Source organism: Lissotriton vulgaris, chromosome 8, assembly GCF_964263255.1.
Source record: "Lissotriton vulgaris chromosome 8, aLisVul1.2, whole genome shotgun sequence".
NCBI lineage: Eukaryota > Metazoa > Chordata > Amphibia > Caudata > Salamandridae > Lissotriton > Lissotriton vulgaris.
Genome location: NC_141696.1, coordinates 1508204923 through 1508228141, shown reverse-complemented (window position 1 = coordinate 1508228141; position 23219 = coordinate 1508204923). Strand labels below are relative to the sequence as shown.

At 49.2% G+C, this 23219-nt stretch overlaps 1 protein-coding gene across 5 annotated transcripts in view; it reads left to right on the top strand.

Moving 5' to 3' along the window:
- Positions 1 to 23219, top strand: part of STXBP5L (syntaxin binding protein 5L) — a 1891501-nt gene that overhangs the window by 1439157 nt on the left and 429125 nt on the right. For all 5 annotated transcript variants that reach the window (XM_086935625.1, XM_086935622.1, XM_086935624.1 and 2 more), the window contains one exon: positions 9900 to 9965. In XM_086935625.1, coding sequence (XP_086791751.1) covers positions 9900 to 9965 — 66 coding nt within the window. The remainder of the gene's footprint in view (positions 1 to 9899; positions 9966 to 23219) is intronic.

Genomic DNA, 23219 nt, shown 5'->3' with positions numbered 1-23219 from the left:
TACACGTTTCCTCCCATACCCTTGCTTCCTCAGTTTCTGAGGAAGATTCGCCAAGACCGGGCCCAAGTCATATTGATCGCCCCGGATTGGCCAAGAAGGGTGTGGTACACAGACCTTCTTCACCTCTCGTTGCACCCTCTGCTCCGTCTCCCTCTCAGGGCAGACCTCCTCTCACAGTCGCAGGGGCAGGTTCTACACCCCCACCTCCAGAGCCTGCACCTTCATGCCTGGAGATTAAATGGGGCAACTTGAGTTCCTTCTCTCTCCCGCCGGATATAGTGTATGTTATTTTATCATCCAGGCGACACTCCACTAAGTCTGATTACTCTTCCAGATGGTCCAGATTTGTTAGGTGGTGCGGAGAGTGAGACATTGATCCTCTAAAGGCCCATTTGTCTAATATTTTAGAGTTTTCACTTTCTTTGATGCAGCAAGGTTGTGCTGTGTCCACTGTCAAAGGCTATTTGTCAGCTTTGTCAGACATCCTATGTTTGCCGATCAGCCTTCTATATTTAAGTCCCCCATTGTCATGAGGTTTATTAAGGACCTTACGAATAAGTTCCCTCCCACTCCTTTTATTATGCCTTTTTTAATGGGTTCTCCATTTGAGCCTCTTCATTCTTGTCCGTTGAGGCTTCTTACTTTTAAAACGGTTTTCTTGATTGCCATTACCTCGACTAGGAGTGTAGGTGAGCTTCAGGCTCTTAGCGCAAAACCTCCTTTCCTGACCATTCATGTGGATAAGTTGGTTCTAAGGACCAGGGCTGCTTTCCTTCCCAAGGTGGTTACCCCTTTTCATATGGGACAGTCCATTACTTTACCCACCTCCTAACCTCCCCCTCACCCTTCTAAGGAGGAAAAGAGACTGCATCGTTTGGACCCTAAGCGAGCTGTCAGCTTTTATTTGGATCGGACAAGAGATCTGAGGCTGGACGATCAGTTCTTCGTAGGCTATGTTGGAAAGATGAAAGGCAAGGCTTTGCACAAGAGGACTCTTTCCAGGTGGATTGTCTTGTGCATCAATTTTGCCTTAATTGATTATGCATTTGTGATTTTACATATGTGTGTATATATTTGATATGCTATGTAAATATTTGAAAATGTGTCGGTCCGCCCATTTGCCTTGGTGGCACGGAAAAAATGGGTGAAACTGATGTCAGCACGCCGACGAGGTCCTTTTGTGGCTCCGATTACGTCATACGGTGCTGCGAGCGGAGCCTGTCAATTGTGACGTCCTCGTCGACGTGGGAGAGCTAGGAAAGAATTTTCGCGCAGAATGCTGGCTCAGAGGGTATTCAAAAGGTGAGGAATCCACAGGCAGATATTGTATCCACCAGGAAAAGCATTACCGAAGGTAAGTAACTTGTTCTTTAGATGTATTAAGTATGTAGCCAGAAACAGACCCAAACCTATGCGCAAGTTGTTCTATTTCGAATACAGCTGCAGCTGGGTCAGATGTTACAACTGCTATATCGTCTGCATAGGCCGACACTTGGAGCTGTTCTTTTCCCCAAACCAAGGGTTTATTCTCGCGCTCCCTTCCAACATAGTTAAAAAGGGGTTTATATATGATGCAAATATCGGTGGGGAGCATGGACAACACTGCCTTGTACCTCTCGATATATGCACTGGTTCAGACTCTAGGCCCATTGTACAGATTCTAGCCTTGGGAGTCTTATTCATAACTTGGATCGCTTTAATAAAGCCAGGACCAACCCCAAATTACATAAAACCACCGATAAAAAATCCCAGGAGACACAGCCAAATGCTTTTTCGGCATCTAACAGTACCAAGCCAAGCTTGGTACCTTGTACGTTGACTGCATCATACAGGGTCACCACCCTGTGAAGTGGTTGACCGTACCCCAGGTGGGTATAAGCCCATGCTGTCGTATCAAGTGGTGGAGTAATAACCCTAGCCCAACGGGAGGCCAAGATTTTGGTTTAGATCTTCCCATCGCAATTTACCAGGGAAGTAGGTCGATAAGATCCAGGGAGATCTGCAGGCTTATCCTTTTTTAAAAAAAAATGTTTTTAAACAATAATATTTGCCTCCTCCCAGGATGGCGGCGCACCCCCACGTTGCTCTTGCAGCAGTGTAGCCAACATATCAATTTTTAATTCCTGGAAGAAGGTCTTCCAGGGGTAGCTTATCTGGGCTGACCGCCTTGCCACAGGCTAAATTATTTATTGCCTCCTCGACCTCCTCCATAGTGATAGGAGTGTCCAGAATGACTGCTTCATCCCGGCCCAGTCATTCACTGTTTATACCCTGGAGGAGACCCTCAGCTGCCTGCCCCCTACTGGTGTCTTCTGTATATGAGGCCTCCAAAAAGTATGAAAGACATTCAAGATCTCAGGGAGGGTATCGACTATCTTACCCTGTATGTCTTTCAAGGTCTTAATTCTCTTCGCCACTTCCTTAGAGCAAAGCCTTTGTGCAAGACAGCACCCAGTAGCCTTCCCAAACTCATAACTCTCTTCCTAATACAACGTGTATTTGATGGCTGTTTCCTTACTCCAATGTAGATTGATTTTGGCTTTACTACGGGCAACCTTGGTTTGCAATGGGGTGATGTCAACACCCGCCTATATTCCCCGCATAAGGTTCTCTTCCGCTATTTTGAGTTTTCCATATAAGTCTTGGATCTCCACCTTCAGTTGTATCTGTTTATGAAGCCCAAGGCTCAGGACTTCTCCCCTGAACCCTGCCTTTAAAGCATCCCACACATAAGCATGTGAGGTCGAATTGCGATTGATTTCTAAAAATGTCTGAATCCAATTATTCCCTGTGATTAATGAATGTTGCGTCCATTATGAGCTTCCGATCAAACGAAAAAAGATCTCGGAGAGGAGAATGTATTAATAATCAGAATGTCCATCACCAGTGGACTATGATCCGCCGTAATCCTTAGGTAAACCTGAATTTTAGTCCCCGGAAGTAGTGCTGATGAGGTGAAAAAGTAGTCTAGCTGCACTAATTTATTATGTGGGTGGGAATAAAAAGTAAAACCACAGTCTGGGTGTCGTAATACGGCCAATGCATCAAACAAACTATGATCCCCTAGAAGGTGATATAGTGCCTTAAAAACTCTGGGTTTCCTACTCTTAGGGTTCTTCCAGCTTGTCTGTAAGTCCTGGCAGCCCAGATGGATATTAAAGTCGCCGCCCACGATCAGTGGGGTGGACCACGGTGCTGATTCTAAATTGAGTCCCTCCAATACTGATGCCTCATCCAGGTTGGACCCATAAACTGAGCTTAAGGTAAACTTAACGGCCACCAAAATACATTCAATGACTACCCATCAGCCTTGTTTACCTACCAGTGTTAGGCCCGTGCCCTGGATCCTATGTTTAGCCAAGAAGGCTACCCCGCAATTCCTAGTAGACTGTTGTGTGCAGGCCAATAACCAACAGCCTACTTCATTTAGAATCTTCCGTTTACCCCATAGAATATGGGTGTCCTGTAAACACACCAGGTCGATTTGAATCACATGTGATTCAGCAGCCACCCGTCGCTGTTTCCCATTATTATTTAGCCCACACGCATTAAAGGAGCATATATGCAATCCAGAGGGCAACATCCTATCCCCCATCGTATACTGACAACTCCTTCCAATTACTCACCCTGCCCATATGTTTGCACACCTTTGCACCTCTATCTTCCACTTGCTATGGATTGCATTTTCCCTACCCCCGAACCCCCACTCCTCCTGCCACCCTTCGTGCTCTGCCCAGTCCCCTTAACCCTCCTCCCCACCCCTTCCTCAGGGGACTTCCACCCCCCCACCCATCCTGCAATGAGGCATTATAACCAATGGTCCCGGTGATGAGTAGCTCATGTTCCCCGGAGGTGCCCTCCCTCACACAAATATCTTTCAATATCTACATGCATAATAAACCACATCCCCTTATTCAGAGATACCTGAAGAGAAAAAAGGTGGAAAGACCAAACGGGCAGGGAAACCAGACAAAAATATATAAGATAGAAAGTGTGCTTTCTGACTGTAGATACTCTTTAGCCTGCACTTCCAAAGTGAAAAAACAAGTATGTTCATTATATATTTATTTCAACGTGGCAGGGTTAGTCAAAAAAGCTTGGGCCCCTTTGCCCTGAAATAGAGAGATAAGTTGCTACAATTGCCATCGTTTTTCCACCGTCTGGTGACAAAAATCTGGTCTCACAAAAAATTCCAACCCCATTCCCACCCTCTTTCTATCAGGGCGTGCCAATTCGTACACAGCTTAGCGAGCCAAGAAGTCGTTGACGGAGGGTCTGGAGGTATATTGTCCCGGTCTCATACATTGTGTGAACTGGTACCTCAATCAATCAATCAGGGGGTTTATATAGTGAGCTACTCACCCATGAGGGTCTCAAGGCACTTGGGGGTGGGGGGGTGGGGGGGGGGGGGGGGGCAGTTTCGGATCAGTCGAAGAGCCAGGTCCTGAGGTCCTTCCTGAACGTGTGCAGGGTTGGGAGTGTCTGATGTTCACAGGGAGATCGTTCCAGGTGTTGGCTGCGATGTAGAAGCAAACTCTCCCGCCGGTTTGGTTTCTGCAGATGCAGGGGACCTCTACCAGGGCGAGGTCGGTGGAGCGGAAGTTCCTCTTGGGTACGTGGAAGTATACTCTCTCGTCGAGGTATTTGGGTCCAACGTTGTGGCGGGATTTGTAGACATGGGTGAGGAGTTTGAAGGTGACCCTCTTCTCGACGGGGAGCCAGTGAAGGCCTCGTAGGGTGTTGGGTCATGTGCTCATGGTGCGGTGTCCCAACCACGAGTTGGCTGCGGTGTTCTGGATGGTTTGGAATTTGTGTAGAAGAGTTTTCTTGATTCCGGCGTATAGGGTGTTGCCATAGTTCAGTCTGCTGGTAATGAGTGTGTGAGTGACGGTCCTTCTGAAGCAGTCAGGGGGTATCCATTTGAAGGTCTTACGGAGGATGTGAAGGCAGTTGCAGCTATTGGAGGCAATGTTGTTGATCTGGCAGTTCATGGAGAGGGAGAAGTCCAGGATGGTGCTGAGGTTCTGAGCGTAGTCTGTAATGGTGGGTGCTCTTTGTATCTCCTGGTACCAATCCCACTGTGGAAGCTCAGGGAAGGCTTCGGTAAAAAGATCAATAACGAACTTTTGCACGTCCTGCCTCTTTGTGCCTTCTGAAATCCCCAATCTCAGATTGTTTTGTGATCTGTTTTCAAGATCCGTTAGCTTCCACTGTGTGTCATCTTTTGATGGGCGTGTTGACACTGACACAGCCTTTTGAGCTGCCAGCTCATCATCCAAATTAGAGATCTCTGCTTCTGCCTCATTGAACCTTACTGTGAATTCAGAACAGGATTTCGCAATGCGGTGAATAGAATCCTGTAGTTTGCGACATGCGCCTTGGGTCCGTTGACTCTCCATACGAGTTTCTTCTCTATGTGCTGTAATGCTTTTGTGTATCACAGCTGGTGAGATATCGTCAGGATTCTCCACTGTGCTTTTAGTTGAATGTTTGATTACAGCCTCCCTCGTCTTTCCTTAGCCCAGCCGAAAATGAATAGTCCCATACCAGGGTGTTGTTGCCCCCGTCTTGAGTAGCAGTCTTGCCATGCTCATACCTCTTGCGTACTGTCCGTAGGCCGGCTTCCAATGTATCAATCCCTTGGTGCTGGTCCTATGGATGTAGACTGCTTGCTCACTATGGCCTCTGCTCGGAAACGCCCCCCTAGAGGAAGACCTCAGAATTTACTCAAGTTCATCTCCTGATGAATCCGAGGGGTCCGAAAGTGAAAAAAGTAGTTCCTGGAATCCGTTTCCTTAGCCATGTTCTGAAAGCTGATATCATCATTTCCCCTTTGTTCATGCCCCATTTCATCCATATTCAGAAAGGTGTCTGTCTGCGCCTTGTTTTTTATAATTCTGCTCCGAACTTCCTCAGTGTTATTAAGTTCTGTGCACTTTTTTGGGGGGTATCCTCCGTGACAGGGGTCACAGAAATGCGGTCTTCGCTCTCCATGATCCGAGCATTAAGTAGAATGTCACCATTTTTACCAGTCTGACCCTTATGCTTGCTGGATTGGTCAGTAGTAGGATAGCCAGTGTCCCCCTCAACCTGTCCTTGGTTCATAGACAAGTTCACCGGTTTACTAATACCTTCCACCGATCCCCCTGCATTTTTTTGCTGTTTTTTCCCCCTCATAGGTAGAATCAAAGGGGGTATATTGCGCATACCGCAGTCTTCACCTTGTGTGCCTTCTCATTTTATTCCCTCCAGCGATTATCCTGGATTGTTGGTAGCACCATTTTTACCACTCCGTTCTTGTATCAAACCCCACTTGGTGGTTTCAGCTGTATCCATTGGGGTGCGATGTTTCCCCGTACCAACTTTGGAGGCATCGGAGCAGGAAACCCAGTCGGGTCAGCTCCGCCGCTTCCCCGAAACAGCTATGCGTTTCAGGTCGGGAATGCGGAAGCCAAGGAGGGCGCCAGACAGAACAGAGGAGCCGCAGTGTCAAGGATCGGGTAGCCGCCAATAAACACCAAAGCATGCACCGCAAGATCCATAGGTAATTGTTATCCTTCCAGGGCTGTGGGGGCTGTATGGGAGGTGGATTTCCAATAAGGGAGGGGGAGTCCGGGAGCACTAGCTAAGGGACTGCCGATGTGGGCGCCATCTTGCCTCAAAACAGCCCTGCTTTCTAAGTGTGAAAGACTGGGATACTTACCAAGGTTTACTGCACCTCCGGATGTTCGTCTAGATTATAGTTGAGAGAATGATCTTCTATAGAAAGAAGTGAAGATCATCTATCTTCCCTCTTGAAAAGGACTGAAGCTGCTATTTTGAGTAAAAGAGGCTGGCCAGGGGAGCTGCCAAAAAGGTTTTGAGAGGCAATTGTACCTTCCCTATGGTGATAAAGACTGTGCCATATTTCGAAAGTTACTTTCGGAAATTGTCCCGAGAAGGAAGACTTTGAACTAATGGACCAGCATAGGGTGAGGCCAAATTACTGACTAATTGTTATTATTGAGTGCTAAGCCCTTGCATCTGTCATGGGATACATCTGGATTTCCACAAAACAGATCATCTTCTGTATACAGCTGGAAAGTTCTACTGTGTTGGTTTTCCAGGTGCCATCCTTTGCCTTTTCCACCATATCAAATATTTGTACTTTTGGACCATCGGCATCTAGAAGCTTGTCCTGATATGCCGAGCATGCTCTCACAATCTCGTTATTAGGGTACTTGCCATAATTTGAAAAGAAGGTTATCAGCTTTGGGTCTGTTGCTGGGGTTGATAAGTCTTAGGGCCTGATTTATAGTTTGGCAGAGAGGGCACCCTGATACAAGAGGGAAAACCTGGCTGTCGCACGCAGAGAAACAAATATGTATTACCCTCACACCCTGGGAGAAAGCTCATAGGGTGTGGGAGTCGTTAGTATTTTTTTTTCAAAAGCAAACTCCTGCTTAAAGAGTTTGTTTTTGAAAAACAATATGTTTGTACATGGCTGCCTGAAACATGGTGTCCACTCACCAAACTTTCAGAGACTGAAATGGAGACAAGCTGACAGTGGCTCCTGAGAAGGTAAAGTGATTACTGCAGGGTGCGCAATGATCTCACAACATGTCTTCCTCCACGCTGAAGGACAAAAGGCAACCCTCCAAACAAAAATCAGGCTGTTAGGAACGGATGGGCGTGGGCATTCCTTTGTACATTTATTGCTATACAGGTTTGTCTAAGGGAGCCCGAATTCTGCTACAAACATACTCTGAAATGTAATCCAGCAATGCACATTCAGTTGAAAGGGAAGTTCCATTAGTACTGTAGGGTCAAATAAATGTTCACGGTGAAGTCCGCAATTTCCCCATTGGTCTTTGAAACTGAATTTTCAATAATGTAGAAAAGTCTTTCACCTGTTTTGTGTTAGGGCCATACCAATCTGAATGTTCTCCTTCAGAATCAGCAGTGTTATCTGGGGTGATTTGTAAGCAATCTGACTCTGAAACTGTATCAAGCAAGTGAGTGGCAATCATTTGTCTTCTCAAAGTAGGCTTTTCTACCTCTGAGATAGAAGGTCTTCAAGCAGTCCGAGAGCCGGGACCTGACTGCAGATATTCTCCCCTCAACCTTTGCCTGGCAGAGTTGGAAGCTGCTGCCGCAGAAGGGTCTGCGATAGAAATAGTGCATCTTTTTACTTTGAATATGTTTTCTGGATACATCCACCGAATTAATATGTTAATAGTAATTCCAGAATCTTCATAGGAAGAAGCTAAGAGCCTGACACCACCAATAGCAAAGGTCTGAAATGCTAAAATATCCCTGAAATACATTTTTTGTACTGAGATATGGACAGAGTTGTAAATAAATAAATATTTGCAGCGTATGCTAAACAAAACTTCTAAGTGCTCTTCTGCAGAACATTCCAACCTCTATTCTGTCACTTCACAGACGATGGTGTCGCTGGCCAAACTGAACGTTAATAAATAAAGTTAATATTGTCAAGATAACTCGTGAGGCAGTGGGTCACCTCATAAACAATCGCATGACCAACAGCTCTGAGAGAAAGACACATCAGGAGAGCTTACAAAAGTCTAGTGGTTGGGTATCCAGGCAGCTGCAAAGACCAGTGATGGGATATCGAAGTGTGCAACAAGCCCTAATAGGAGTCAGGAGCACGATTGGCGCGCAATAAGGATACAGCGGGTTGGTAAACAGAACCATGAAGTAATATGATGGAGCCAGGAGGGCAAGGGGTAGACATGGGGGAATAATGGCACCAATGCTCACATTGAGAACTGGGTGGGCTATCATTCATGAACCACGAGCAATGTGAAACGAGACAAACCGTGTGACAGGCGCCAATGCATTATGTATATATCACCAATATAGAGATAATACAGCAAATAAAAATAGACAACACCAAATAATAATGTAAAATGTTCTCTGAAGAAACAGCTAGTAATCTTGCTGAGCACCTTGCTACAAAGCAATCGAGCCATGTAAAACTCAGAAGATTAGATACGTTGGGTTGGGATGGAGGTAGCTAGAGTGGAAGAAGGGAGCAGTGGGCAGTGGATACAGGGTTAGGTTGGGAGGGTAATTGGGGTAAGGGCGACACTTTGGGGCAGTTTGTAAAGTTACATGATGAACCAGATGTTAGACAATGATGGTCTTTGTAGAAGAGCTTTATCGTGATCTCTTTTCAGAAGTGCTGGAGGAACTGTGTTTTCTGGATTTCAATTCTATACTCTCAAGGTGTAGCAGGAAAAGCTTGCCATCAGGTCTTCTCTTTATTGTATTTCCTTGTCTGTGTGTAGTCTGGTGTTGCTGTTCTTGCAGGTTTTGCAGAGTCCGCCAGATTTATTCTATTTGTTTACCTACTGTGAGAACACACACTTCTCCTCAAGGTATGATTTACAACTGCAGAATATATGTCTGGCAGGTTCTCCACACTTAGGCTCATTGGATTCTGACTTTATGACTCTGGATCCTGCTTTTGTTTGTGCAGATGCAACTTTGTTTTGACAATTAAGTTCAAATATATTGGTATCATGAACAGTAATCTGGAATTGAAGATATGTTCCTGGATTTGTGTCTTGATTGTTTTTCCTTCTCTATAAGGCAACATTTGTTTCATCTACTGACGACTTGTAATCGCACATCTGGGACCCAGCATAAAGAACCAGTTGCCCCAATGCCCAGAATGCGATGTGATTAGCCACACTGACTATTCCCGACCTCCTTGATATTCGCCCTGTCTCCCTCTTTGATGTATCTCTTGCCATTGAAGTTGGAACACAGAAATCTAATAATTCAATACCTTTTATCAGAGCAGGTTGCTAAGAGTTGTGTTTCCTCAAACCAGTCAAAATTAAATATGATTATTTTTTCTTACCTTTTTTTTTCTTTCCTTGTCTCTCCAGGTCTGACAGAGCTTTCGGACAGTCCCATCTCTCTGGAGCTGGAACGCTGCAAGTCTCCCACTTCAGGTAAAAGTGATGAGCCTCTTGTCAGGCAAACTGTTCCATCCCCGCATGACATGCGTATCTGTGGTCCATCCCGCCACCCACCACAAGCTCACTAAGGCCTCAAATGAGTCAGCAAGGGATGGCTGTGACAACCTACTAATTACCCAGACCGCCCAAGGGAATGCTATGACACCGTACCATGTACCCAGACCTGCCAACGCTCATGCTATCACTGTGAGCCACACTGTATCAGCATACTTCACACAGTCACCCGGTGACGGTACTTTCTCTCATGGTGTGCACTAGGGTGAGTGGGAGTCCTTACACAGGCCACGTTATCAACTCTTGTGTGGGTCTCTGAACTGTCAAAAACAGTTGCAGGGTTTGCAACTCACCCAGATAGAGGGAGGTGTGTCTCAGGCAATGCTGGTGCTTCTAAGCCCCGACCCTAAATTCTGGTTGGGTCAAAGAGGTTTTAAATGTATATTTGGAGTATCTGAAATGCACAACCCCAGCCTCATGAGTCAGTCAGCAGAGCACTGACCATAGTAGGAAAGATGGGATTTCATCAGTAGAGAGGGGCAGTCGTGGGAGTACGACTGGTCTCAAGCTGTCCAACGTCAGGTGTCTGGAGCTCATTCAGTCCTGGTATGTTCTGATGATCCTCATTTGCCTTTTCCCATTAGAGAAGCACAACTAAGATGAATAAAACAAAGAGAAAAAACACACTTCAGCTTCCCACTCCTGAGATGTCATTGATGTGGATGTGTTTGACACGCAGCGTGAGACTGTATGTCACGTAAATCCCTGTCGCTTTGAGTTCAGAGCTCATAGGGCCGCGCGATGCAAAATGAGGACCCGAAGCCAGATTGACCACTCCCATCAAAGTCATTACAAAGGTGCATAAGGCTTGGTTTATGGATCACTTGCAACGGAGAAATTGACATTTTGCCTTGTGTAGATGCACGAATTGTATTTCTTTGGGATCATCAGTGGAGCTGAGGAGGTATTTGCACCATCCGTTGACTTTCAGACATGAGAGAGTGCAGATGCCTTGTGGCAGGTGAGCAGGGAACAGGAACTTTCATGGCTGTCCTCATGCTGACCCAGGTTCCTGTTGTAGCTGGGGAGTACCTCTGTACGTGTCTTTCGCAGTGTGCATAGCCAATCATTTGATATACATGCCTGCCATGTTTTCGGACACTGTGTACCAAGTCAGGGCTTTCCCATGACAACTAGGACCTCAGTGAAATGGGTTAAAATGAAGCAAACTAATACTACAGGAGGAGTTCATAAGTGTGGTCACTTTGGCTATCACACATCCGTAGTCCTTGGGTGTGATCACTTTTTTCTCCATCTGTCGCAATATACATGCCACACTCACTTTTGTGTTTGATTGAAAGTATCCCTATATACTATTTACATTGCTATCAGGTGCATATTACATGACATGGCAGGCTGGAAGTGTTTGGTTTAAACTTTGGAAATAAAGCCCTGCTGATATTTCGGCCTATCCGTACTGTGCTCACCGGTCTCATGTCTCTTGGGTTTTCTTGGCTGTTTTTGAGTTGGTTTTTGGTCTTTGACATGAAATACACTTGCTTCTTATTCCTTGTTTAGTGTTCAACATCCTTCAACAAATTCGAAACAAATCCTCACACTTGCTTTCTTCCCTCTGCCTTAAGGCAGAGGTGTCAAACATAGGCCAAAGAGTTCTGTATCCACGACATATTTTCAGAATACTCACATAAGATTTACTGGAAATGAATCTGAAATGTAACTCAGTTGCATGCTCAGTGGATATCATGAACATCTGTTATGGTTTCGACCTTCGTGAAGCTATGCTGGACAGACCTCGTTTAGGAAGTTCCCTTTCTGTGGAGGATTTCCACTGAATTAGAGTTTAATAGTCACAAATGAGAAGTGAACAATCCCCCAGAATCAAAACCCTGTGACAGTAGAGTATCTACAGAACTGCGTGAAACAATGGATGTTGTCTAGTTGTTATCACGTAATTTAGTCATCTTTGGGCGTTTCATCGATTCAAGTTGGCTCGAGACATTGTCCAAAAAGCACCTTACACATTACAAGAGCAATAGAAAAGAATGCTTCATGCACAGTGAACATTGATTTAATACATAATCAATTGCATATGAAAGGTAAAGGGATGTTTAATGAAAAAAGTAAACGTTCTATCATTTCTGAGATTAATTTTACCTATATCAGTGTCATGACTGTAAAGTGAGCCCTCTTTAAAGTTGCTCTATTTTTAACATTTTTGGAAAGTGTACTTGTTTTTATTCTACAAAGAATAAACGCTGCTGACATTAAGTAGCTTTTTAAAATCCATGTGATAATTGTGTTTCCATTTGAATGAAGCATCAAATCATATGACTGTTCAGTATACGATATGTCCACTGGCCAATAGGAGGCTGTTACGCAACTTAGGCCGGCTGCGCTTGTCAGACAGCCACATGAGTTGATTATGTGCTTCAGGCCTGGCTTTCGAATTACACCAGTAAAAAGTGAGGGGATGTTAAAAGTCTGGGTGTGTTAATCAGTGATCAGAGGTTTCCAGGTCTGTGGTTTAAAAGAAAGGCATGTTAAGCCAGGAAAGAGACGGTATTGGCGTCTAGTCTTGTCCATGCAGTGGTTGTGTTGAAATGTCAATCGATGTGCGGCCAAGGCTGTTGGTCTATTGGTCTATGAGGACAGTGGACAATAGGAGATGGAAGAAGCATTGTAGGCAGTGCCAGGTCCATGGAGAGCAACAGTGGCCATGTTGCTGCTGGTTTCTCCTGGGAATTCTATTGCAAAGTCATGTGCTGAGCAAAGCCGGTCACCTTTCACAGCATTAACAGATGGTCACGTGAGCCAACATCCTCACACTGGTGTCTTGTGTGTAAGGGGGTATGTCACGGCGAGAACGTTGTATACAGTTGAGAAAGAGGTCTAGTTGTTACATCAATCAATCAATCAATCAGGGGCTTATAAAGTGCGCTACTCACCCGTGAGGGTCCCAAGGCGCTGGTGGGGGCAGGGGGGCAGCTTCCGTTCAATTGATGAGCCAGGCCTTGAAGTTCTTCCTGAAGGTGTGCAGCTTCGGGGAGCATCTGATGTTCACTGGGAGACCGTTCCAGGTCTTGGCTGCGATGTAGGAGAAGGCTTGTCTGCCTGCTCTATTTCTGTGGATGCTGGCGGTATCTGCCAGAGCGAGTTCGACAGAGCGGAGGTTCCTCTTAGGTACTTGGAAGGAGACTCTCTCATCAAGATATTTGGGTCCGATGTGTGGAGGGCTTTGTAGGCATGGGTGAGAAGTTTAAAGGTCACTCTCCACTCGACTGGGAGCCAGTGGAGGGCTCGTAGGTGTTGGGTCATGTTTGTGTCGTGGTGTCCCTTGGACGAGTTTTGCTGTGGCGTTCTGGATGGTTTGGAGCTTGTGCAGCAGGGTTCTGTTGATTCCAGCGTAGAGGGCATTGCCGTAGTCCAGTCTGCTGGTTATGAGTGTGTGGGGGACGATCTTTCTGCATTCGGGGGTATCCATTGGAAGGTCTTTCGGAGGATGCAGAGGCAGTTGAAGCTGTTGGAGGCGACAGAGTTGATCTGGCGGGTCATGGTGAGGGAGGAGTCCAGGATGATGCAGAGGTTCTTTGCGTGGTCTGTAGGGGTGGGTGGAATCCCCTGGGCAGAGGGCAACCAGGTGTTGTACCAGGCCGATTTGGAGGGTTCTAGGATGAGGACCTCGGTCTTCTCCGAGTTGAGCTTCAGGCAGCTGTCTTTCATCCAGCGCGCGACATCCATCATTCCTTCCTGGAATCCGAATCTGGTGTCTTCAGGGTTCTTTGTGAGGGAGAGGGTGAGCTGGGTGTCGTCAGCGTATGAGACTATGCTGAGCCCGTGCTGTCTGGCGATGGTGGCGAGGGGGGCCATGTAGATGTTGACACCCACTGCAGATGGCTATGTTCTTGTGCATACATTGGTTCTTTGTAGGTGGGCTCCCTTGTTCTAACGAAAGGCACCAGATGATAGTTGTGGAACAGGAATAAACTCAGAGACAAATTTTAAATATCGGATTTTTGGAGTGCAGGAGTTATTCTACTTTATTTCATCTGTTTATAGTGCAGACACAGCCAGAGGGGCCATAGAGTGCACTACATGCCACAGTTGTTACCTTCTGGGATTTGTGGATTACAGAAGCATGTAAAGAGTCCTGGAGTAAGACACGGTGCTGGTAGAAGGTACCTACATGTTTACACCAAGTCCAGAGGATTGGGAGGGAAAGAGCGTGGGAGATGATCTCAGACATTGAGATGAGATTAGGTCAACTGTAGGTGAGAGCAGTTCTATCTGAAGGATACAAGTGTGAGTGGCAGTCTCAACAGATGATGCGGGTCATTTCAGATGGGGGATGCGCTTCTTGTTTTGCGGATGGAGGAGAATGATGTTATTGTGTTGTATTTTTTGGTCTTGGTAATCTCCAGGTACATCAGGTTCATACTGCACATGGTTATGTCCAGCGGGGGGATGCTTGTCATCTCCTATTCCCACTCGCTTCTAGAGAATATCATGTAACTTGTGCTGTGTCTCAGGACTCCCACATTACACCAAACCCCACATTGTATTGACAGTGCTGCTTGATGAAAGAAGTAGTAAATTCTGTATAATTTTTTTTTTTCAAAACCATTTTTATTAGGAGTTCAATCAGGTGGAAGCACAGCCCTCCACAGTCAGGAGGAGACTGTCAACAGTAAATATGAAAAGACACATCATTGTCATAGCATCGAACCCCATGTATGAAGCGAAATTTCAAAAAACACTCCCGCCCACCTACCCCAAAACTCCCACCAACCCCGTCCACTGCCCACCCCTTATCCCACCCTAACCCTGTGCACGTGATCATGAGTCAACCATAAGAGAAGATGTACAAGGGTGGAGCCGGCCAACGGCCCAGGGTGCAGGGTCCACATCCTGCGGTAATGCATCGTCCATGTCCATAGGAGGGTCGAGAGGCAGGCCCCTATAGTCTGCCCATCGTTTCCATATCTTGAAATGTTTGCGGGGACATCCCCGAGCCTCGAAAACTGGCTGTTCCAAGCCCATGATAAAGTCCAGGCCTGCCCTCCAGGCACTGAGGGGGGGGGGGCTCGCTCACTCTTCCAGGCCTGTGCCAGGTCCCTCTTTGCCATCACCAGCCCCAGCAGCAACAGATGGCGCTTGTAGATGTTGCCCCCAACATTTTCTAGGACGTGAAGAAGGCCCAACCTAGGGGTACGGGGCAGGTCCCACCCCAGCACCTCAGACAGGCAATCCCAGACCCCGGCCCAGAACCGAGTCAACCGCACACAAGACCACACAGTGTGAAAGAGGGTGCCTCTCTCCGAACCACACCTCAGGCATTCCGGGGTTGCAATCAGGCCCGCCCGCCACAAACGGTCTCTTGTGAAATAAGCTCGATGCAGATATTTGAACTGAATAAAGCGGAGGCGGACTGCAATGGCAGCCCCCCGGGGGGATTCGAGGGCCTCGCGCCAGTCGTCTTCGTCCAAGGGGCCAACATCGGCCTCCCATAGGGCCTTCAGTGTCGAGAGCGAGGGGGAGCAATGCGTGACCAAGGAGCGGTATATCTGGGAGACTTTTTTGTCACCCAAATCTCCCATAAACAGCTTCGCTTCTATGGGACTGAAGTCCGGGAGCTGCTCCAGCCCCACCAGGCTAGGAGTAAGAGCGTGGCGAAATTGGAGATAACGAAAGAACTGGGACCTGGGCATGTTGAACTCAGCACTAAGTTCCTGAAAGGATTTAAGAGTGGTGCCGGAGAGGACATGCCCCAGGGACGAGACCCCTATTGCGTCCCAGCCGTCGAAGCCCTGCAGCGACGCCAGCGCCGGCAGCAGGCCATTACGCCACAACGGAGTCTCCGCCGTCAGTTTACCCCACCAGCCCATGCGGTGCAGGGCCCTTCGCCAAACAGCAAAAACCACCTGGGTGACTCGTGGGAGCAGTTGTCTCCTCCTGGCCGAATACAACAACGTGTGAAGGGAAGCGTCGCCCATTAGAGAGTGCTCCAGGGCATAGGCCGGGTCACAGCGGTCCCCATACCACCACTCGTTGAGCACCAGGAGATGGGAGGCCTGATAGTAGGACAGCATATCTGCAGTAGCCAAGCCGCCACAGTAAGTAGAGAGGAAGCACGTACGGAGCGCCACCCTGGAGGCACCTCCAGCCCACAAGAACCTGCCCAATACAGAGTCAACACTGCGAAACCACTGCGGATCAATCGGGTAGGGATGATTCTGCAGCTGGTAAAGGAGACGGGGCAAGGCCACCATCTTAAAGATGGCCGACCGACCGTAAATGTTAAGAGGCATGCGTGTCCACGTCTTGATGTCCAGCTGGACCCGGTCCCAAACCGGTTGAATGTTCCGGCTCCACGCCTCCGCGGGCGAGGCAGAGAGGAAAACTCCCAGATATTTCACTCCCTCCACTGCAATCCGAAGGGACGCAGCCCATGGGAAGGCCACCGCGCCACCATCCAGCACCCATTGGGTCGACTTGTGTGGGTTAAGAAAGAGCCCCGACGCTTGACCAAAGCCCTGCATCAATTCCAGGACCCGCGGGCCCGTATTCTGCAGGTCGGTCATGAAGAACAGCACATCGTCCGCATACAAGGCGATGCGGTCCGCGTGATCCACGCTCCAGACAAAGCCACGATATAGCGCATCATTGCGAACCCTGGCTGCCAAATTCTGTATAATTTTAATTGATATTATATTAAATGATTAAGGTTTTAAGAGATAGTGGTTTAATCTTTTCATTTTTGTGTGGTTTATAAACAACTTCCAAACTATAAATAAATGGTCGCATACAAAATACAACCTCATACCTTAGGTTCCATGCCAGCCTCTCAACTCACAATGTGTCCAAACACAAGGGCATCTTTACTAAGGTAAAGAGTACATAGTAAACGTGAAAGACTTCTCTCGTTGAGGGTCATGGGAGACATTTTGCACATACAATTGTTTGACCACCCATACTGTCCAGTGATCACCACTTGTTGAGGAAACAATTTGAATTCCTAGTCAGGTCTGGCGAAGTTCAGCTGAGGTGGAGGGTTAGGAGGAGATGGGAGTTGGCAGGGGTGTGTAGATGGCTGAGCATGGTACAATGGTGTAGTGTTGCTTGCGAATGTGTGGCTGTGATGGCTCACAAGAAATGTGGCCTCATGTAGGCCACAGAACGCCATCTCCCCACTGCCTTGATTCCTCATTCACCCCATGCTGTCCTGCGCGAATTGCTATCCTGAAGAAGTGAATCTCCTTCTGGGAGTCGGGCCAGGTACCTGTGCATGATGCATACCGGACAGCAAGTCTGGTCTGATAAACCGGACAGATGCACCCGAGTCTCTTACCCAGTTTGGTCCATTTTATATCTCTGTAATAATAGCTCCCAACTGGTGACCTCCGTGCTTTATGTCCCCTACCCAGTTGGGGGGTGGGGAGGGAGGAGAAGTTGATAGACGATGGAATAGGTTTTATTTATTTATTTAAAGGTACTTATTCCGTCGTCTGTGAACTTTCCCTCACCCCGCCCCACTCTACTTACCTGCGCCGCCTGCCGCTGCACTTACCTAGAGGCATGCATTGCCTTCATGGGGTCACCCTGAAATCACTAAAAAATACAAGTGCAGATGTAGACTAGAACAACGCTATCTCAAAGTAGTTGCTGGCTACTGCCTCGACCAATACCAAAAACAATCCCTGAAAATTAATGGGGAGCCTGGTTTCTTGTCCTGTTCTTTGCAGACACCTCCAATCTTTCCTTATGTAGTGGAAGGCAGTGGGGTCCCTGGCTGTAGCCATCCTTGCGAAATGCTCCACTGCGGATAGCTGACCCTTCGCCCATGACTTTTTTTCCTTCTCTTCTAAGGCCCACTTCACTGCTTGTCAGTTCAGTGTCCTCGAAGTTCTGTAGCCCTGTTACCTCTTTCACTGGTGGTGCAGAATTTGTGTAGCGCCTTGCTGACTCCGGCACCAAGGCATGATCAATCAGACACAACAGGTTTGTTCGGCCAGCTGCCACAGCTCTTCTGGGAATAGGGTCATCTCCCGGTCTCCCTAGCTTCTTGACCCTGTTCCATCTGAAAGCGAGCGATCATCTGCTTGAGAGTTGTGAACCCCTGGACATGTCTTGCCCTAATCTCAAGGTTGTGTTGCAGTTGTAGTGTGACCATAGCGAGCATCAGTCTCAATACTTGAGGGCACCTGGCCGCTCCGCTGTTCACGGCATGGACCACCCTTTTCTGTCTGACCACATTGTTATCTTCATGTTCCGCAGCCGTTCCCATCAAAACCTCAAGGCCACCTCCATGGCGAACAATCCCAGGAAGGTTGCTCTTGGTGAGTTAATAGTCTGCCCAGGCCTGGGGGTATTTCTTGGTGCACCACCCATTCCTCGGGATAGCTCCACAACTGGCTACCCACTGCACCTGTGAATAGCGCCAATCCCCTCGCTGTCACCCAGTTATCACGCCAGAATAAAATATCATTAAAGTTTTACAGAAATGTCTTCCACATCATAAGTTCAAACATCCCCCTTCCCCCTTGCCTCTTGGCTGGAGAGGTTTGGGCTCTTGGTTTGGCGCCTTTGGCCCCACTCGTACCTGGTGGGACGGGGGGACGCGTGGGCTCCACCATCTGACTCTTCCTCTTTCTACTTTAGTGCCACTGCCCTGCTCATGCGCACCACTGTTTTCCCTTAGAGGGACCACTCTCTGGCTCCTTGAGGCCCTCTTCACGGCGGGCCTCTGCCATGCCCGGCGCTAGAGGGGCCACTCGCTAGCTCCTTGAGGCCCTCTTCACAGGCGGGCCTCTGCCATGTCCGGGGCTAGAGGGGGACACTCGCTAGCTCCTTGAGGCCCTCTTCACGGGCGGGCCTCTGCCATGCCCGGAGCTAGAGGGGGCCACTCGCTATGCCCTGCGCTAGAGGGGGCCACTCGCTGTGGCCGGCGCTAGAGGGGGCCACTTGCTAGCTCCTTGAGGCCCTCTTCATGGGCGGGCCTCTGCCATGCCCGGAGCTAGAGGGGGCCACTTGCTAGCTCCTTGAGGCCCTCTTCACGGGTGGGCCTCTGCCATGTCCGGGGCTAGAGGGGGCCACTCGCTAGCTCCTTGAGGCCCTCTTCACGGGCGGGCCTCTGCCATGCCCGGAGCTAGAGGCGGCCACTCACTATGCCCGGCGCTAGAGGGGCCACTCGCTATGTCCGGCGCTAGAGGGGCCACTCGCTAGCTCCTTGAGGCCCTCTTCACGGGCAGGCCTCTGCCATGCCCGGCGCTAGAGGGGGCCACTCGCTAGCTCCTTGAGGCCCTCTTCACTGGCGGGCCTATGCCATGCCCGGCGCTAGAGGGGGCCACTCGCTATGCCCTGCGCTAGAGGGGGCCACTCTCTATGGCCGGCGCTAGAGGGGGCCACTCGCTAGCTCCTTGAGGCCCTCTTCACGGGCGGGCGCTCTGCCATGCCCGGAGCTAGAGGGGGCCACTCACTAGCTCCTTGAGGCCCTCTTCATGGGTGGGCCTCTGCCATGTCAGGGGCTAGAGGGGGCCACTCGCTAGCTCCTTGAGGCCCTCTTCACGGGCGGGCCTCTGCCATGCCCGAAGCTAGAGGGGGCCACTCACTATGCCCGGCGCTAGAGGGGCCACTCGCTATGTCCGGCGCTAGAGGGGCCACTCGCTAGCTCCTTGAGGCCCTCTTCACGGGCAGGCCTCTGCCATGCCCGGCGCTAGAGGGGGCCACTCGCTAGCTCCTTGAGGCCCTCTTCACGGGCGGGCCTATGCCATGCCCGGCGCTAGAGGGGCCACTCGCTAGCTCCTTGAGGCCCTCTTCACGGCTGGCCTCTGCCATGCCCGGCGCTAGAGGGGCCACTCGCTATGCCCGGCGCTAGAGTGGCCACTCACTAGCTCCTTGAGGCCCTCTTCACGGGCGGGCCTCTATCATGTCCGGGGCTAGAGGGGGCCACTCGCTAGCTCCTTGAGGCCCTCTTCACGGCTGGCCTCTGCCATGCCCGGCGCTAGAGGGGCCACTCGCTATGCCCGGCGCTAGAGTGGCCACTCACTAGCTCCTTGAGGCCCTCTTCACGGGCGGGCCCCTGCCATGCCCGGAGCTAGAGGGGTCGACTCGCTAGCTCCTTGAAGCCCTCTTCACGGGCGGGCCTCTGCCATGTCCGGGGCTAGAGGGGGCCACTCGCTAGCTCCTTGAGGCCCTCTTCACGGGCGGGCCTCTGCCATGCCCGGAGCTAGAGGGGGCCACTCGCTATGCCCGGCGCTAGAGGGGGCCACTCGCTATGCCCGGCGCTAGAGGGGGCCACTCGCTAGCTCCTTGAGGCCCTCTTCACGGGCGGGCCTCTGCCATGCCCGGAGCTAGAGGGGGCCACTCGCTAGCTCCTTGAGGCCCTCTTCACGGTGGGCCTCTGCCATGCCCGGAGCTAGAGGGGGCCACTCGCTAGCTCCTTGAGGCCCTCTTCACGGCGGGCCTCTGCCGGTGCCAAGCGCCCTTTCGCACAGTCCAGCAGTCGGTAAGGGCCCATGATATGCCAGCCAGGTGGGACATTAGGAAAGTATGTACTCCCGAAGAGGGAGGGGGCTGTGTAGATCAAAGTCGGGGTAGATGCACTTGTCAGCTAAGTGGCCCCACGAAGGAAATGTATCTGTACTTCATGTGTGTGTGGAGCTTTCAAAGCCAACAGAATGACTGTATGGCTGTGTTTTCTGCTTACTTTCGTTGTTGCTGTTGTAAACCTGTAACACGATCGAGGTTAAAAAAACGCACACAGCTGGGAACTGTTTCCACCTGGTCCAGATGTGTGCGAGCCCTAAAGCACTAAACCTTATTTATGGTGTGCTGAAAAAAGGTTGCTCGGTGTAACATATGCAGGCATGTCTGCCTGGATGAATCTCAGCTTGGCTTCCTGCCTGTAAAGTGATGCAGATGTTTCCTCGCAGTCTTCTCTGCCAGGCAGATGTAGCATAAGTGGTCTTTTCCTCTGTGAATGCTTCATATGATGCACCCAGTCATTTACGCTCATAGTTTCTGCATTCACAGTTGTGCACTTTCTGTTCAGACTCTGACAGCGGTTAATCAGGTGTTGAAAGCCCAGAGGAAAGACACAACGATGTGGGAGTGTCGGGCAGAGAGCGCCAGGTGTGGCTTGGAGCCCTTGATTGGGCGAAAGAGCCATTCACAATGATTTGGCCAGCCATGCCTTAAAGCCCTGCCTTTCTCAAGCCTCCTGCACAGTCCTCATCAAATAATATTTCACAGATTTGTCATCACAGAGCAAGATTCTGGACTCACTATAGGTAGATGCTGTCAAACCATCTCGGTGCATCCCAAACCTCCTGCGGACTCCACTGTATTTCAGTCTCTCTTGGTTTCGAAGAGTGCTTGATGCCTTCAGAACACCTCAGTGGGAGCCATTGGTGAAGAAGCTGGTTTGGGAGATGTCAGCAACGAGACAGGTAAGTAACACAGCCTGATGATCGCTCCTGGTGTAGGGAAGGTTACTAACTTCTTAGTCCTGAATAAGACTCGTGGGCAAGAAAACTGACTCTTTAAATGAAGGAGCTATAAGTGGGCACGGTAAGCATCCCATTGTCTTCTGGTACAGATGGTGGGGGCAAAGAGAACCTCGCCTCAGGTGTGAAATAAAAAAAATATATTTTGTTGTGGAGTTCGTGGACCCTAAGGCTGGGTTTGTTGCTTCAGGCGTGGCCTTTTATGTCAGTAAACCCCGGTCAAGGTTCCACAAGCTATGTGGGGACCTGGCCTGGCAGTGCGGGCTGGACTGTTCCTATTGGAGCAGGGTCAAGACTGATTTGCATATGACTGGGTCCAAACTGAGTGGGCAAACAAATGATGGGTTGAAACGCCACCGTGAGCCATTGCCAGTGGTTAAACAAATTGCAAGCCTTCCTCTGTCACCTTTTGTCTGTTTGATATTCTTCCCCGACTGGCAAGGGAATGTCCAGACATGGGCCCGTGCTATCTGTGCCACTGGGACCAAGCTAAACCCAACTAAAGAACCCGAATCAGGGCAAACCAGTCTTGGGTGGCTTGTGTTCTGCTTCAAGGAGGACCTGGTCTGCCAGTTCTGACTGAACTGTTCCTATTGGAGCATGTCAAGACCGATTTGCATATGACTGGGTCCAAATTGAAGTGGTATGGTGGGCAAAAGAACAATGGGTTGGAGTGCTACCCCGAGCGATTTCCATTGGTTAGACAAATTGCAAGCATTCACCAATCACCTTTTGTGTGTTTTCTCTACTGCTCTAAGTGGCAAGGGTATGCCCAGACGTGGGTCCCATGCTCACTGTGCCACTGGGACCAAGCTACACCTGTCAAAGCTCAAATCATGACAAAACCTGTCTTGAATTGCTTGTGTTCGGATTCAGAGAGGACCTGGCCTGGTAGTTCAGGCTGGACTTGCTCCATTGGAGTACGACCAAGGCTGATTTGCGTATGGCTGGGTCCAAACTGAGGTGGCATGGTGGTCATGGGATGAGCTGTAATGCTACACCAAATGAATGCCAGTGGTTGAACAAATTGAAAGCATTCCTCCCATCACTTTTGTGTGTTTGATGTACCCCCCTAAGTGGCTAAGGGTACGCCCAGACGTGGGTCCAGTGCACACTGTGCCACTGTGACCAAGGTAGACCTCACTGTAGGGCCTCGGTCAGGGCGGAACCGGTGTTGGGTTGTTATTATTTCTGTTAAGGGATAACCTAGCCTGCTATTGAGGGCTGGACTGGCTATGGATCATGTTCAAGACTGATTTTCAAATGTCTGGGACCAAACAGAGTGTACAAAGTAATGATGAACTGGTTTATTTGTTGACACATTTATGCAACAAATCAATATAAATTGATAATACATACATATTTGTCTTTTTTATGACACTGGTAAGGTTCTCAATAAAACTGCAAAATACTATTATTCTATTTCTGTAGTACAGTAATGGGCCCCAGAGTTGCAGTAACATCTAGTTGTCCCTTTCCTTCCCAGCTCTTGTTCAGTTCTGCTGCTCTTTCTCTTCAATCAATCAATCAGTGACACTTATAAAGCGCGCTACATACCCGTAGGGTCTCAAGGCGCTGGGGGGGGGGGGGGGGGTGCCGCTACTGCTCGAACAGCCAGGTCTTCAGCTTCTTCCTGAAGGAGAGGTGGTCTTGGGTCAGGCGCAGGTCGGGATGGAGGGAGTTCCAGGTCTTGGCGGCCAGGTAGGAGAAG